The sequence below is a fragment of the Balaenoptera borealis genome (assembly GCF_965194805.1).
Source record: "Balaenoptera borealis genome assembly, chromosome: 4".
NCBI lineage: Eukaryota > Metazoa > Chordata > Mammalia > Artiodactyla > Balaenopteridae > Balaenoptera > Balaenoptera borealis.
This window is the reverse complement of record NC_138861.1, coordinates 147,168,706-147,185,259: the sequence shown is the minus strand read 5'-3', so window position 1 is coordinate 147,185,259 and position 16,554 is coordinate 147,168,706. Positions and strand designations below refer to the sequence as shown.

At 56.9% G+C, this 16,554-nt stretch overlaps 1 protein-coding gene across 29 annotated transcripts in view; it reads left to right on the top strand.

The window, feature by feature from the left end:
• ABLIM2 (actin binding LIM protein family member 2) overlaps window positions 1-16,554 on the top strand; it is a 152,501-nt gene that overhangs the window by 50,422 nt on the left and 85,525 nt on the right. For 28 of the 29 annotated variants that reach the window (XR_014244481.1, XR_014244482.1, XR_014244484.1 and 25 more), the window contains exons 4-6: window positions 6,079-6,194; window positions 13,131-13,257; window positions 16,262-16,355. Coding sequence is in view for 2 of the 29 variants with exons in the window: in XM_082391452.1 (XP_082247578.1) it covers window positions 6,079-6,194; window positions 13,131-13,257; window positions 16,262-16,355 (337 nt within the window). In the remaining 27 variants the exon portion in view is untranslated. The remainder of the gene's footprint in view (window positions 1-6,078; window positions 6,195-13,130; window positions 13,258-16,261; window positions 16,356-16,554) is intronic. The other variant, XR_014244506.1, reaches the window with a different exon arrangement.

Here is a 16,554-nt window from a genome sequence, read left to right as displayed (position 1 = left end):
TCCGGGATGCAGAGGCCCGTGGGTTCTGAGGCTGCCAGCACGAGGCCTCTGATGGCTTCTGGGGAGGTGCTCTCCCCCCGCCTGTGCCTTCTCGGCCCTCCCCCCCACCAGCCCCTCTCCTGTCCGGAGCCTCCGCCTTGTCTCCTCTCACGTTGGTGCCTGCAGTGTCCACGCTTTGGCCTCTCCGTGCCCACCCACTGCCGCTCCCCTCTCCTCCACTATCCTGGCACATCCCACCTGCGCACCCCGCCTCTCTCTACCCAAGTCCCTGATCTGTAGGTGGCACTGGCGCCCAACCCATCAGACACACGAGCCCCAAGCATGGGCGTCTTCCCAGGTCCCCCCGACCGTGAACTTCCGAAATCTGCCCAGCCACTGCCTTACTCAGACCCAGAACTCACCTGCCTGGAGTCCTGCCAAGGCCTCCACACTGGGGTCCCTGTTTTCCCTCTGCCTGTCACTCCTCCACGCCACCCCCATGGCCTCCAGCCTGGCTGAGAGGAGCTTCACAGTCTGTTCCAGTCCCTTCATTCCTTTGTTCATTCATTCATTCATTCGTCCAGGCTTTTCTAAGCGCCTACGTGGGCCAGGCCCCAGGCTGGCTCTGGTGACTTGGAGCTGCATTAGCCCAGACCCTACGGGCGCAGCATCTGGGGACACAGCAGTGCAGCAAGAGCTGCCTCCCCCCAGCCTCCCCCCGGGAAAGCAGCCCCCTCCCTCTCCCTCCTCGCGGCCCCCCTGCATCCTGGGCCCTACAACCCTTCTCTGGCACCGTGTCCCGGAGCTGCTTGACGGGAGCCCCACGTGGACAGGGACCGGATCTGACTCTTCTCCGGCGCCTGCCGCCTGGCACGGAGCAGGTGTCCAGTGAATGGCCGCTAGAGACAGAATGAGGTCCTCAGCCCCGGCAGCAAGGCTACACCCGCTCCCCTCTCTGCCCTGAACCTCTGGGGCTCGGGGGTAGCAGCGGGCAGCCCTCCCACGTGGGCCTCCTGCCTCCCCCCTCCCTCCCTCCCTCCCCCCCTCCCCCCCTCCCCCCTCCCCCCTCCCTCCCTCCCTCCCCCCCTCCCCCCTCCCCCCCTCCCTCCCCCCCCTCCCTCCCACCACAGCCCCAGACACATTGCTCCCAGGGGGAACGTTCTGTCTAGAAAACAAAGAATGAAACCCCCAGAGTTTATTCTCTGTCTGTTCTCTCTGTCTCACCACACCCAGTTGAAAGGGGACTTGCCGAGTGTTGTTACCGCTGTTTTCTGTAGTTGTGGCACGTGCTCTAGGCGGAAGGGGAAGCTTTTGTTGGGGGTGGGAAGAGGTGCTGGGCCAGGAAGGAGCAATGACAAGGGACATTTCTAACGGAAGAGTCACTGTGTGTCATTGCAGCGTGCGTGGGTCAAGGTTCCCCCAAGGATAATCTGCATGTTTGATTTCTGTGCACGTAGCTTAGAGACAAGGGGTGACATAATCACAGTGGGTTTGAAAGATCGCCTCTGTAATCCGATATGTTAAAAATAATAGCTGACAGCTGTGTCGTGCTGGAGTCACTGGGCCTGGACTTATCCACCCACTATAAACAACTAGAAAACTGGAAAAAATATACAAAACAACTGTTTTGGGATACTGGGACACAGGCACCTCAGGACTAACAGAAGGCAGCCGAATGAAGGGACCCCTGTGACCACCCAGCTTTCTGCCTGGAGGCTGTTTCTTGAACCAGAGGACAAGCAGGGAACCAAGTAGGGCGTGGCATCCTCCCCAGGCTAAGAGACAGTGATGTGAGAGACAGAACAGCATAGCAGGGGGGAGAGAGCTATGCAGAACGAGACCTCAGGAGAGCTGCATAGAGGTGCCTTTGAATCTTGGACTAAATACGAAGCCATGTAGACAGAGAGGAAATTTCACAAGGTTGGGCAAAAAATGACCAGGTTGCTGTAAGCTAAACATTCCCAGGGCTGGGAGACATTCGAGTTCTGGCCAGGTGGAGATTCCTTGTGGAATACCCAGGTATGCAGTGGGGACACCAAAAGCATCATGCCGTATTAGTGGAACTGAAATTGCCCTAGAGTGAAGGCATAAACCTGCTCGAAGTTCAAGAACAAGCCTCAAAAAGATCACGCTGGTCTGCAAGTGAGCTAACTGCCTGCCAAAGTAAAGTATAACACTCTTTGCAGAAAGAGAAGAAAACCCAGCCCTCGACAACATAAAATCGACAATGTCCAACACCCATCAAATGTGACTGGTCATAAGAAGAAGCTGGAAAACGTGACCCAGGGCCAGAAGGAAAAGCAGTCAATAACAACAGACCCAGAAATGAGATCAATGGTGAAACTAGCAGACGATGACTTTAAAACAGCTGATGTAAATATAGGTAAGTATTCAGAGGAAAACATGAACATAAGTAGGAGCATTATAGAAGACATAATGTAGAAGAAAAGAAACCAAATGGAAATTATAGAAATGAACATTGAAATTTCTGAAATAAAAAATTCCCTGAAAGGAATTAGCAGTAGATTATATATTATAGAGGAAAAGATGGGTGAACCTGAAAACATAACAATAGAAACTATTCAAACTAAAGCAATGACAGGAAAAAAGACTGAAAAATATGAAAAGAGACTCAGCGATCTGTGGATATAAATTTTTCTGTCTAGATTGGGAGCGGGGAAGACTGAAAATTTTTGAAGAAATAATGGCTGGAAAATGTCCAAATTTGATGAAAACTATAAACTCATCTCAGTGAATCCCAAGCAGAATAAGCACAGCAAAAACCTACCAACTTCATCATAATCAAACTTCTGAGTGACAGTAATAAGAAGAAAATCTTAAAAGCGGTAAGTGGGGAACAAAACAACCCAGTATGTGAAATGGAACAGAAGAATGACTGCAGACTTCTCATCTGAAACAATGTGCACCAGAAGATGATAGGACAGCATCTTTAAAGAGCTGAAAGAAAAAAAATCTATCAAACAATTCTATACCAAGCCTCCCCCACAAAAAAAACTTTCAGAAATGAAGGCAAGACTGCCAAATGGTACTGCATCTCTTTTTGGGGTGATGAAAAATGTCCTCAAATTGATTGCGGGGATTTGATTGTGTATTCACAACTCTGAATACACTAAAAACCACTGAATTGCACACATTGAATGGTATGTGAATGTTATAGAGCACGTGAATAAAATAATGTCAGTAAAGCTGTCACACACACAAAATGAAGGCAAAACACTTTTGTAGACACACAAAAGCTAAGAGGATTTGTTGCCAGCAGGACCCACACTATAGAAAAGTGAAGAAAAATAATATCAAAAGACATCAAGAAAATGAAAAAGCAAGCCATCAGCTTAATAGAGGATATATATCTGGTGAAACACAGGTATCTACAATATATAAAGAACTTCTACAACTCAATAATAAGAAGACCAAAAAAACTATTAAAAATGAGCAAAGGAGTTTAGCAGATACTCCACAAAAATGTATGTAAATGACCAATAAACATAAGAAACGATTACATTAAGATCACTAGTCATCAGGGGAATTCCAATTAAAACTTGTTGAAATACCATCCAATGTCCTCTAGAATGACTCACAGTAAGAAGATGGATAGTGTCAAGTGTTGGTGAGGATACAGAGTGAAAGGAACTGTCACACGTCTCTGATGGGAAGGCAAAGTGGTACAACCTCTACAGAAAGCAGTTTGGCAGTTTCTTGTAAAGTTAGACACACAGTTAGCACATGGCCCAGCAATTCCACTCCTAGGTATTTACCCAGGAGAAACAAAAGCACACGTCCACACAGACTTGTCAGCAAATGTTCTTAGCAGCTTTATTTGTAACAGTCCAAACTGGAAAGAATCCAGATGTCCTTGGACATGAGCACCTTGTCCGTGCAAAGGAGCAGCATTTGACAATCAAAAAGAACAAACCAGTGGTGTGTGCAGCCGTGTGAGTGAATCTCAGAAACATGCAGCAGAACAAGACATCAAAGACTGCATACTGTGTGATTCCATTTATACGCAGTTCCAGAAAATTAAGGCTGATCCATGGGACAGAATGCCGATCATAGCCGCCCGGGGCCGGGGTGTGGGGGGTGAGTGTGGACGGTCACAGCAGGCTTTTTACAATGGACAAAAATGTCCCATACCATGACTGTGGTCCTGGTTACATGAGTGTGTACATTTGTCAAAATACACTTCAAGGAAGTTGAACTAATAAAATAATAGCTACCATTCATTCAGCCCCTCCTGGGTCCCGGGGTAATGCTAGAGCTTTCCGTGCTATAGGTCAGATGCATGGATGGATAAATAACAGCCCTGAGACATAGATGTTCTTAGTCCCATTTTACAAGTGAGAGGCAGGCACTCGGAGAGGTTAGGCAGCTTGCTCTGGGTTGCACAGCCAGAGATTCTCTCAGAGCGCATCCAGGGATGGCAAGGGACTCCCGCTGTGGCCCAAGACCCCCCGTTACCAAGGCAGCTGCAAGACAGCGAGAGGGAGAGAGGTAGACCCCAGCACTAACGACGCACGATGCAGCGCACGGCGTCAGACAGCTGCCAGGGCGGCTGAAGGACGGAGAGCGGCAGGACCATCTTGCAAGTCTTGGGACGGGGGTCAGCTCAGCTTATATATGTCCTTGCTCCCTAAGAGCCGAGACTGGCTGGCTGGGGCCCAAGAACACACCTGCTGAATCCACCTAGGGCCCTGAACGCCAGCCCCACAAAGTGGGGGGCTATGGCGGGGCTTTTTCACGGGAAGACTTGGCAGCCTCATGGGTCAGAATGCTCCTCTGGTCGCAGAGTCGGGGCTGGACCGGAGCCGGCGTGACCCAGGCAGGCTCCGAGAGGAGGCCCTGCAGGGGAAGGCGGCTGAGCTAGGCCTCCAGGGGGACCTTCAGTTATTGACATGTTCACTTACTTGCTCATTCATTCACTGACAGTGACCTGTCGAGCGCCTGGCATTGTCCGGTCCCGAAGGAGGCAGGGGGGACACGACAGAGGCTTAAGCCAGAGGACGGGGCGTGCCCTGGTCCAGATAATTCAGAGACTGCTGCCCGCGGGGCTCAGGTTCTCTTGCCGGGCTGAGCTGGGGGAGGAAGTGGCCCAATGGCAGTAGGTGGCCTGACCCTAGCTCACCAGAGGCAGGCACCCGATCCACCTCTGTCACCAGAGGGGAAGTTCCGGGGCTGCAGCGGGTGGGCCGGCTCTGCTGCCCCCACCGGCCTCGCTTGGGCAGCCCAGGGCCGTAACTTCACCTTGCCCCAGGGCTGGGACTAGGGTGCAGCCGGTGGGTTACTTGCTTTGGATGCAGAATTTAAGGGGAGGCCAAAAAAATGATCAAGGTAAATGATATTTTAATGTGATATTTTAAAAATTGAAATTAATGCAAAAAAAAAAAAAAGCCATGATGAACAAAATGCCAGACTTTAAAGACGGAATCCAGCATACAGTCTTGCATGCTCCTAGCAGCACTGTTTTCTGAGAGACCCAGGTAGGCAAATCACGGCGTTTTGGAGCCAGACAGGTCTTGGGTTGAGTCTGGTTCTGACAGGCAGCAGCCGCGTGGCCTTGGAAAAGTCAACTATCCTCTCTGAACTTCAATTTTCTCACCCATAGAGAAAAATGAAGCAAAGACCAACTTGGGCAAGCATCTTAAAGGTGACAGATGAGGCAGGCATTAAGGAATCTGTCATAGAACCTGGCCTGGCACCTAGTAGATGCTCAGTAAACGGTGCTGTTGCCATTAGTATTGAACTGACAAAGCATCCTGGGCGGTCAGAGGAGGCAAGGTTGGATGGAGGAGGCCAATGGCTGAGACTGCCCAGTTGATCGCCGTGTGCAAGCACTGGCTGGCCCCCACTGCTCCGGCCCACTGCACCGTGATTCTGCCTGCCGGTGCCAATGAGGAGACTAAGGCTAAGATGTCAGTGACCAGGCTGAGGTCGCCCAACGGGGCCACGGCAGCGCCTGCATGCAGACACCCTGGGCCTGTGGTCCCCGGGGAGGTGACGGCGTGGTGTCTAGGATGGGGCTCCCCCCACCCAGGAGAAGAGCCAGGAGGTGGTCCTGGCTGGTAATGCGCTGTCTTATTTCAGGTTGCCCTTCCCGCCCGGGGACCGAGTGACCTTCAACGGCAAGGAATGCATGTGCCAGAAGTGCTCCCTGCCCGCATCAGCGGGCAGCAGCGTGCCCCTGTCCCAGGGCCTCTGGAGTAAGTGGACGCAGAGCTGCGTGGCGGAGGGGGCTTGGCAGTGCTGGGTGGCAGGCCTGAGAAAACTGGGACCAGAAGTAGTGGAAGCGAATAACTGTGGATGAACACAACGAAGGGAACCAGGGCCAGGCGTCTCTGGGCTACTCCTGCCTCTAAACCTTTGCTCAGCCTGTGCCCTCCCCGCTTTGTGCCACTCCATCTTTCAGCCCGGCTCTAGCCCACCTCCTCCAGGAAGCCTTCTGGCCTCCTTCTGGTCCTCTCCCCCCAGCACCCACACTCAGCTCCCCACAGTTATTTCCGGAGCATCCAGGAGCCCTTCGGGAGAGCCACTAGGAGAACAGTGACCTCTGGGCTCCTGTGGTCTGGGGCTCTTGGATTATCTGCTCTGTCCCCTGGGAGCTGGGCCAAGGTGCGTATGCAGTGGGTGCTCAATACATGCTTCTTGCATGAAGAAGGGGGTTGTTAGTGAAAAAGAACCAGTAGCAGGGGCATGTCAGGAGCTTGTGGATGTGGGGCAGAGAGTGAGGCGGGAGCAGAAAGGCGCTGGCCTTTCCCTGTGGGTGGCTCTTCCGGGACCAGAGATGGGACACAGGGACAGGGAGGGAGCCCAGCGCCCCAGGCCTGCTCCCACCAGGCTCCCACTGCAGAAACGGGGTGTTCAGAGCCCACCCTGTGTGCAAGGTGGCTGTGGTGTCCCCAGTGCCAGGGCCACGTGTCCTGGGACAGAGGAGGGGTTTGTATTGACTTCCAGAGCCCGCCCCTGGCTCTCCTCACTCTCCTGTCCTCTCCTGCCTCCTTGTCCGCGACACTGAAAGTCTGTACAGAGGAGACTGCACGTCCTCCCAGGAGCCGAGTGTAGGCTTCAGGGGCTGGTAATAATTTTATCTGGGAAATGAGGCGAAGCCTTCATCCCTTGGGGAGGCAAGCTCACAGCAGTTGCAGTTGGTGAGGCTGTTGCTTTGGGGTCTGCTAGGAGAGTTCTCCATTCAAAACTTTCTCTCCAGCTGAGGTCTGGATTGATTAAATTTTTGAGAATTTGCTTCAACAAACAGTCCTATTATCATTAAGCCTGAAATAGTAATCAAAAACTACAGCAGAATTTGAAAAGGCGGGGATTAGTTTGAAGAGTTTGTCCAGAGCTTCCTGGCAGCCAAAGTAAAAAGGGAAATATGCCCAATCACAGACTCATTGTCTGAGACTTTTTTGAGATTTTTTAAAATGTCATGGGCAGAAAGACTGCCCTCTCCAAATGGAAATTTATTTTAAAATATCAAATTTGTGTTTTCAAAGAACAAATGCTGCCCTCACCCCCAGATGGGTCTATAACCTACCCCTTTTATAACCTATCCCTTCTCCCAGTCCATGGTGAAAATCCCCAGCTTAGAACCGTTTTTGTGCCTAGAAGGCATTAAACATTCATCACCAGCTCTTGGCTTCTGTGTGGATGTCTGCATTGCCTTCCCAGCTCCCACCTCCTTTTGTCCCCAGAGCAGCCTGGCCAGGCAGGAGTCCCTCCCTCCTTCTGCAGGAGCATAAGTGCCCTGAGTCTGGTGGAGAGCAGGGGAAGTGCTGGGTGCCCAGTGTCCAGCTAGGGAGGGGTGGGGCTGAGGTTTGAGCCAAGGCCTTTAAAGTCCAAAGCAGGGGAGCCCGCCCTGCTGTGACCAGAGGCTTTCTGAAGAGGTGGGCTTTGTTCTGAAACCTAAAACACAGGTTTTCATAGGTAGGCATTGAGGGAAGGGCACTGCATGAGCTGGGCCTAACTGCCACCCCCATGTGAGTGGACAAGGCGGGGTGCTGTGTGGGAGCAGGGAATGGAAGTGAAGAAACCAGGCGGCAAAGCCATGCCAGGGAGCTCCAGCTGCATCCTGGAGGCAACGAGGAGCCACAGATGGCTGTTGAGGGAGGTAGTGCCGAGGTGGGTTGGGAGCATGCTAGGAATGTGAGCCTGAGCAGCGTGGTCTGCCCTGCAGGTGGTGGCAGCTGGGGGAGGGACGCAGCCCTTCTTGCACGGGGTGGAAAGCCGCAGATGGCCACCTCTGGGGGCCGCCTTCCCTGGGGGAAGCGGAGAGTGGCCGGCTGCTCCCGTGGGGGTCAGGCTTGGTCCCAGGGACCGGAGCTTCCCTCTTCCGCTCATCGGCCTGAGCCTGTTGCTTAGTAACAGGATCGGCGCTTCCTGCTGGATGCCCGCGCCTTCCCCGGGGAGGGCGGCACCCCTCCTTCTGGGTGGCCAGCTCCTCCGCCGCACCTGAGCTTTCCACGCTGCTTCTGCCCTGGACTGCCTCCCCGACTGCCCTGGGGGGAGGGCCTCCTCCTGGAGAGCCCGCTTGGTGCCCATCCAGCCTCCCCTTTTCCGGGCTCCTCCCGGACTCTCCAGCTCTGAACCGGTTGCTGGTTGGAGCTGGTCACAGGGCAGCCCTCAGAGGGGCCCGGCGCCACTCCAGTCAGGGCGCAGCTCTGAGCCCGGCTGTGAGGAATAGACCCCGCCACTCACCACCTGGGTGCCCTGGGCACGCTGTGTGCCCTCTCCGGGCCTTGGGAGTGGATACGGGGTCAGCGGTGGGTGTGGGCGGTGGCCCGGAGGGGCAGCCTGGTGTGGCAGCAGCCAGGAGCTGGGAATGTGGGGCCTTGGACCGGGCCAGCCCTGTCCAAGCTGAGGAGCCGCCGTGGCCCGTTCCTGGGCTCGGCTCCACCTGCTGGGGCCCAGCCCAGCCAGGACGGGGTCACACCCGGACCCTGGGATACACTCGGAGCCAGGATCAGGCGGCCCGCCAGAGTCAGGAGGGAAGGGGCAGGAAGGGGCAGGGCCCTGGCATCCAAGGCCTCTGCTGGCTGTGTGCCGACGAGGGGCCGTGCTGTGGATGGGGCGGGTCCTCAGGCCTTCCGACGTGCATCCTCACCACCTGGGCTGTGGCCCTTGGAGCCTCTGTGTCTTCTGCCCACGTGGGGTTGCACTGTCCATGTGCTCAGGGGTGGGTGACGGGATCAGAGCCCCAGTCCCCCTTCTGGAAATGCAGTGAGCCTTTCTTGTGGCAAGGCTGAGGTTAAATGAGGGGATGACGTGGAAAGATGAGGAGGGGCTGGGCCCCATGGGGGGAGCAGGCACACGGGCTGCCTTGTGGGGTGCATCTGCCTTGTGGGGTGCAGTGGCTGCCTTGTGGGGGTGCATCTGCCTTGTAGGGTGCTGTAGCCCCCAGGAACCAATGTCCCTCCTGGCCGCCACTCCCCACCCCCCAGCCACCGCGTTGCAGCCAGGGGGTCGAGTTGCCAGTTCAACGCAGAGCCCAGTGGGTGGGATGCACTTGAACCTTTTTTCTCTCTCCCAGCAGATGCTTGCAGCTCCTCCTGCTTGGCCCGGGCTCCTTAGAGAAATCGCAAGCCAAGCCCATAACGTCTCAGGCATTTTAAAGTTAGAACCCAGTCGGTTCCTTGCCATCAAAGGTCAATCTCAGATTCGACCCAGACGCCCCTCCACTCCCAGTTAGATCTGAGGAGGACAGTGGGCGAGGGAGTCCGATCCTGCGCCCCACTCCCACCCCGAGTCCACAGCTGGGGCTCAGAGAGGCACCCGACACGTCCTGGGTCCCATGCGAGTTAGTGGCAGAGCCGGGCCTTTGAACCCATGACCACGTCTGCTAGAGGAGGGGGCACTTGAGGGGAAACAAGGAAACTTTTTGGAAGGTTCTAGAACGGTCATGCTGGGGAAGGGGCCCAGGTCCATCCTGTTGCTGTGATGGCAGAGCCAGACCCAGGGTGCGAGGGCGAGTGGATGGCAGGCTTTGGCCCTTCCAGGCCAAAGTGTGTCCCCCTTCTGCCCCCGGGCAGTGGGGACACACTCCCACAAGGACGTCTGCGCGTTGACAGCTGTTGTCAAGCAGATTCATCACAGAAGATTCACCTGTCATTTGCAAAGCCCTGCGAAGCTATGCTGAGCTCCAGATGTGTTTAGAAAATGATGATTGCCGTTTCCATGACAACAGTCCTCGCACCCGGCTCTGGCCTCCACGTTCACGGCTCACTATTAGTGAGACTCTACCCCGAGTTGATGGGGACGAGGAGGGGGTGTGGAGGTGCGGGCCACGTCCCCCCTCGGCTGCAGGTGGCACGTTTGCCCGGAGCCTCGGACCCTGCCCTGGGGGGAGGGGCACACTGCTGATACAGGAAGAGGCAGAGCGGGGGGCTTCCCGCAGGGAATCAGCCCCTCACAAGGTATCCCCCTCGAGACAACAGCGGTAATAGTTCGAGCGTTCAGCTCACGTGCGCTTATTCATTCCTCAAACGCGTCCTTCACACCACAGGCCTGTCTCTGTTAGCTCATGACAGCTGCGTGAGGCTGGTACTGTTGCTACCCCCATAAAATGCGTCCCTGTCTTAGTGGGCACAGAGACGTGAAGTGACTCGGTCACTGTCACACAGCTGGCGGGGGCAGCCTAGCTCCAGGGTCTGTGCTTCCAGCCACTGCCGTGCCCTGCCTCTCCCCAGGCCCGGCGTGGTCCGGGATGCTCCTTTGCTTTGCCCGTCTACGAAGACCTGAACCGAGGCTCCAAGCAGGCTTTCTCGACTTCAGCGCTGTTGACATTTGGGGCCTGACGATTCCTTGTGGTGGGGCCCAACCTGTGCCCTGGAGGGTGTTGAGCAACATTCCCGGCCTCCGGGCCCCTGGGGCACGACCCCCACCTTCCCCGCCCAGTTGGGAGGACCAGAATTGTCTCCAGACACGGCCAAAAGCCCCCGGGAGCAAAATGGCCCTGGTCGAGAGGCGCTGGCACAGAGCGTGCCGTGTGTGCCCGCGGTCACCCGCTAGGTGAGGGCCCAGAGTCAAAGCTGTACGGATCCAGCGTTGGGAGGTGGTGTCGGCCCTGCTCTGCTGGGGACGGACTGAGGGGGCGGGTGGGGAGGGGTCTGGATGCCTCCTGAACTTGAGGAGGGAGCTTCCTCTTGGCTCCGATGCATTCCGGCGTTCGTTGACTGGGCTTTTCTCTGCCGCCAGCCTGGCTGGGCTCCAGGATCCTGAGATGGCTGGGAGGTCCCCTCTTCACTCCCAGCCCTGGACCTTGGGGTTTGAGCCTGTTCTTTGGGTCTTTTCCAAAGTTGCCAGTGGATTTGACGGTGTGGTAAATTAAGAAATCTAGAGTTTGACCAACAGTTCTGTAGATATTAAATATTTTTTATTCTTAAAGATAACGTGATGCTGCGCTCTGCCCAGAAGGAGAGCAAATCCCTGTCAGAGCAGAGTCTGGCGAGCCCGCCGTGCGTCGGGCGTGTCCCAGAAGCATCAGCACCTAGACGTGCGGGCTCTGCTGTCTTCATATGAGATCTGTCGTTGAATGTGACCGCCCCGCCCCACCCCCCTGCTGGATACAGGGCTCCACACGGAGAGGAAAGAGGCTTGTCCAGTGTGACCCCGAGGAGTAGGGCCAGGATTGGAGCCACGCTGCTGGACCTTGGGCCTCATTCTTTCATCTTGGGTAGGGGGGTCCCTGCCTGGCTGAGCCCGGGAGCTGCTGAGTCCCTCAGGGCACCCCCTCCTCACCTCTGCTCATCAGGGCCCTTTGGGGTCCCCAAGGCCCCACCCTTGTCGTGTCCCTGACACACACAGATGTACACGGACATACTAGACACACACAGACACACACACAGACAAGACACATAGAGACACACACGTGCAGCCACACACAGACACACACAGAGACGGATAGACCTACATCCAGACATACACACATTTATGCACAGACACACTTACACAGACACACACACACAAATAGACTCACGCAGGGACACACATTCACACAGAGACACATACACTCATGCATACACATGACACATCACACACACAGGCACTAACACACGCATACGTAGATACACTCATGCACACACACCCCTGCACACAGTCACATACAGATACACTTGTTTGCACACAGACGTGTAGTCACACAAAGATACAAGTGCACATAATCAGACACAGCACATGCATGTAAGATACACGTATACATACTCGATACAGACATGTTCACACACCCCAGGCAGGTCATGCTGCCTGTCTCTGCCCCTGACGTTGCCCGGCCTGCTCCACCCCCTGGTCCTTCAGCACACGTGGCACTGACTGTGGGAGCCCCCGGTGCGGCTGCCCCTGGCTGGAGGGGTCGGGAGGCAGCAGGGCCGTGTACTGAGCACCCGAGACCCCAGGGGGGGCTTGATCAGGGACGGGCGTGGCTGGAGGGGCAGGGGGGAGACCGGTCAGGGGCCCAGACCAGGCTGAGGGCCGTGGGAGGGAGAGCACCCATCACCCGGACATGAAGGCGCTTCCTGGGGCCTGGCTCCGACCTGGGCTGAGACCGGGAGCAGGAGCGCGGGTGGTCAGCGTGTCCCATGTCCGGGATGTGGCGCGGATGGCCACAGAAGGAGCTCAGAAGCCGGGGCCGGAGGGCTTCCTGGGAGGGGCACCCTGGCAGGCGAGCGCTTGGAGGACAGGCATTGGGGCTCCAACCTCTCTAAAGCGGCACCTTTCCTGGGGGGGCACAATTAGGTTCAAAGTCCGCCTGCCAACAGAGCAGGACAGGCGAGGCCACCCAGAGCTCCTGCCATCATGGCACCCTGCTGCCCGGGCCATGCTTGGGGCAGTGCCCACAGCAGGGTGCCCATGTGCAAGTCCACATCTGCTTCCGCAGGCCCGGACGCCCATCTCTGGAAGGTGGGGCCTCTGTCTGGTTCATCCTGGTATCCCGGGCTCGCGGCCTAGGCTGCATGCAGTCGGCGCTCAATGCGCGCTCACACCGGCCGTCGTGTAACGCCCGCAGCTGGACGGTTCCCCCTGTCCCGGCCCCCGGCCCGCTCTCACTGCCCCTGTGGTGTCTGAAGTCCCGGCGGTGCAGGGCCGCCACCCCGCTCCTCTCGCCCACGCCCACGAGGATGACGGCTGTTCTCCGTTCTTTCTTCCAGGTTGCAAGGGCTGCGGGGTGGAGATCAAAAACGGCCAGTCCCTGGTGGCCCTGGACAAACACTGGCATCTGGGCTGCTTCAAGTGCAAGACTTGCGGGAAACAACTGAACGCGGAGTATATCAGCAAGTGAGTGGGCGGGGCTCGCCCTGTCACCGGGGGGCAGGGCAGGGCTCGTCCTGTGCCCACCCTCCTGCATGCTCGGCCTTTCTCCTGCCCTCCTGCCAGCTCCTCCTGTCTGTGCCAGGGGAAGAGCCCCAGCTGGGCCCCTCTCCCTGCCAGTCTTGCTTCCTCAGTGTGGTTTGCAGACACTCCCATGCTGTTTCTGTTCACTGGGACAGAGACGTTAGCGCTCTCACCTTTGACCTTGTAAAACAACTCCCCGCACGGCCCCTGGTGCCACCCTCGCTCGTGGATTTCGCCCCCCTTGCTGGTGCCTGCATCCTCTGCAGAATGCAAAGTGGGCGTCAGCTGAGGCTGGCAGCAGAGCAAGGAAGAGAGGGCTGACCGGGCTCAGGTGTCACAGGTGTGACAGCACAGCCCCGTCTTCTGCCGCGGGGCCATCGGGCAGCTCCCGCTGGCCGACACAGGGTCCCTGATGTGTGCTCAGGATGCAGCGATGGCTGGTTTGGGGTGCGGGGGGAGCGCTGTTATCCAGAGGCCGTGGGGAGCGAGCTTCTGGGGATCGGGCCCTGAGCAGGGGCAGCTGGTCTGCCAGGAGTGGAGGTGCATTCTAATCCCTGGAGATCAGGAAACTGAGTCAGGTGAGCCCCCAGACAGCACAGGGGAGGGAAGGGTTACAGGCTGAGCTCAAAGGAGCAGCTTCTCTGAGTGCAGAGCGGCTCCCTCCTGCCAGGAAGGGGCTTTTTTGGCAACTTCTGTCACAGACTATGCTAGTTCTTGATGCCCTGAGGGAATAGAACCATCACAGGCATTGACTGGGGTAAAAAACTGCTGCAGTAAAACTTCAGAGAATAAAACACACACACATACATGCATGCACACACGTGTGCATGCGAGAGTGGGTGTACACTGGGGGAATCCGAATCGGGTTGCTGCATGTGCCAGTGTCAATTTCCTGGTGGACCTTGTACTCTAATTCTGTAAGATGGGATCCTTGGGGAAACCTGGGGAAGGCCATCCTGGTTTCTCTGTCCCGTTTCTTACAGCTGTGTTTGGATCCACAATTATCTCAAAATCAAACATTGCCGGTGAGAGTCCCCACACCAAGATGAGCCTCTGTCCAGGCTGGGGGGGTTTCTGGCCGCTTGGGCCAGGACCTGTTTCCTCTGTCATAGTAAAGGGAAGGGGTGAGTGACAGGCCAAGGCAGCCTTGGGGACAGAGCACTTGAAATAAAACAGAACGATGCCCAGCCCCCGGAGCGCTGCAGCCCCTCTCACCCACACAGCGTGTATGTTACTTAGCAGCCTCCGGAACAGCCCCGGGATTGATGATGAGGGCGCCGTGGTGTTGCCATGGAGACGTTAATCTTTGAACCTCCTGGATTTGCTGCATGTGCAGCCTTTTGTGGGGAGAGGTCAGGGCCCTGAGGTCAGGGCATTTGAAGGTGGACCCTAAGGGCCCAATGTACACGTCCCCTCCCCTGTGGAAGGAAGGGCTGCTTCGTTTCTGAGGCTGCAGAGAAACACCGGGACCTCACCCCTCCTGCCGGCATCTGTGTGACCCAGACAAGGTCCCGAGCTTTGAGGAAAAGAGGGCGCCACTAGCTGCAGTCTCCCAACAGCTTGAGAAATCTCACCTTCTGTTAGCAGCTGAGCAAAAATCAAAATCAAACTGGGGCTAACACGGCAACGTCAGCAGTGCGGGTGGGGGGGAAGATGCACCAGAGTAACGCCCCCGACCCTGCACCTGCCGTGCCAGTCGCCTCCACATCCAAGTCCCATTGGGCTGGACCTGGGGCCAGGGGGACAGCCCCGGTTGGCGATGACAATGACAATGGCCTCAGCCACCGAGTGCCAGGCGCCGGCCATACCTTGTCTTACTTAGACCTTGCTCTTACCAATCCCACTTCACAGCCAGGAAGCTGAGGCCCAGACAGGTTAAGTGACAGCTGGGACTGGGCATTTGAGTGCAAGGCTGTTCACTCACCGCTGCCCAGCAGGGAGCGCTGGCACCACCTCCGACATCGTCACTGCCCCTCGTCCCGTGGTGCTGACCGCGTAATGATAATTAATGAGCTCCGACTGCAGGCCAGGTGCTGTCCAGGCCTCATGCCTGCGTTGTCTTCCGTCCACCACCTGCAAACCAGCTGTCTCCTTACAGTTCAGTGAAGGGGGCTCAGCGTTTGAGCCGCCCACCCACGGCTGCCCAGATATTCAGGAGCAGCGCCCACGAGGGTGTCCCGCTCGTCCCAATTTCCCAAAGCCACAAGCCACGTGCGTGGCGCGTAGTAAGCCCGCCATTGCTGTGCGCGGGGAGCGTGGACGCATCGCCGCCGTGTGGTCCTCCCGCTCCTTCCTGCGCAGCCTGATGCCCCTCGCCCCTCGGGTTTCGAGAGCAGGAAGCTCCCAGCCACGCCCAGGAGGGTGAGGGTCGGTCCCAAGGCACACCTGCCACTTGGCATCTTGTCACCCTCAGACCTGGTCTCCAACGTGGGCGGCTTGGTCACACCCCCTTGTCGGCTCACGTTTTTCTCCAGCACCCCAGACCCCTTTCAGAAGGAGCAGGAAGCCACCCGATGGGTAAATAGACTATTTCCCACCCCGGATGTTAAACATCGGACAGAATGAACTGGAAGGAAGAGCCACGTCTGCGGAAACGTCTTTTATTTCCGAGACGCAGCTTTGATTCCTTGGGCTCAGCCTTTGGAGCCCTCCACCAGCCCTCGCTCGCCCCCTGGGCAGGCGGCCCCACCTCTTGCACCTCAGTTTGTCCACCTGTGAAATGGGACGATCTTTGTGGTATTTCTCATGGGGCTGCCCTGATGACCGAGGGGCCGTGCTGGTGCCCGTAAGTGCCCCATACATGCTGTCTAAGGGCTGTGCTGTTATCCAGAGTAGGAGGAAGTGGGCGTTTGCTCCTTGGACGTGGCCGCTCTCGTTGGCGAGGACTCTTGAGGGCTTGAGGGTCCTGGGGGTGCCCCCGCCGTCCTGACTGCCGGCTCTGTTGCAGGGACGGGCTGCCCTACTGTGAGGCCGACTATCACACCAAGTTCGGGATCCGCTGCGATGGCTGTGAGAAGTACATCACGGGGCACGTGCTGGAGGTAAGGAGGCCAGCCTGGAGGCCGTGAGCGCGACGCTCGCTGGCTCTGAGCTAAGTCCTGCTCCGGGCGCTGGGGCCTGCCCGCCCCCTAGGAGTTAACAGAGAGGATAAGAAGGTGCCTCTCGTGGCGTCTGCGGCGTAGGTTTGTGCAGGAACCCGCGCCCCCCTGGGCCTTTGCCTCCCAGCTCTGCCAGAGGACA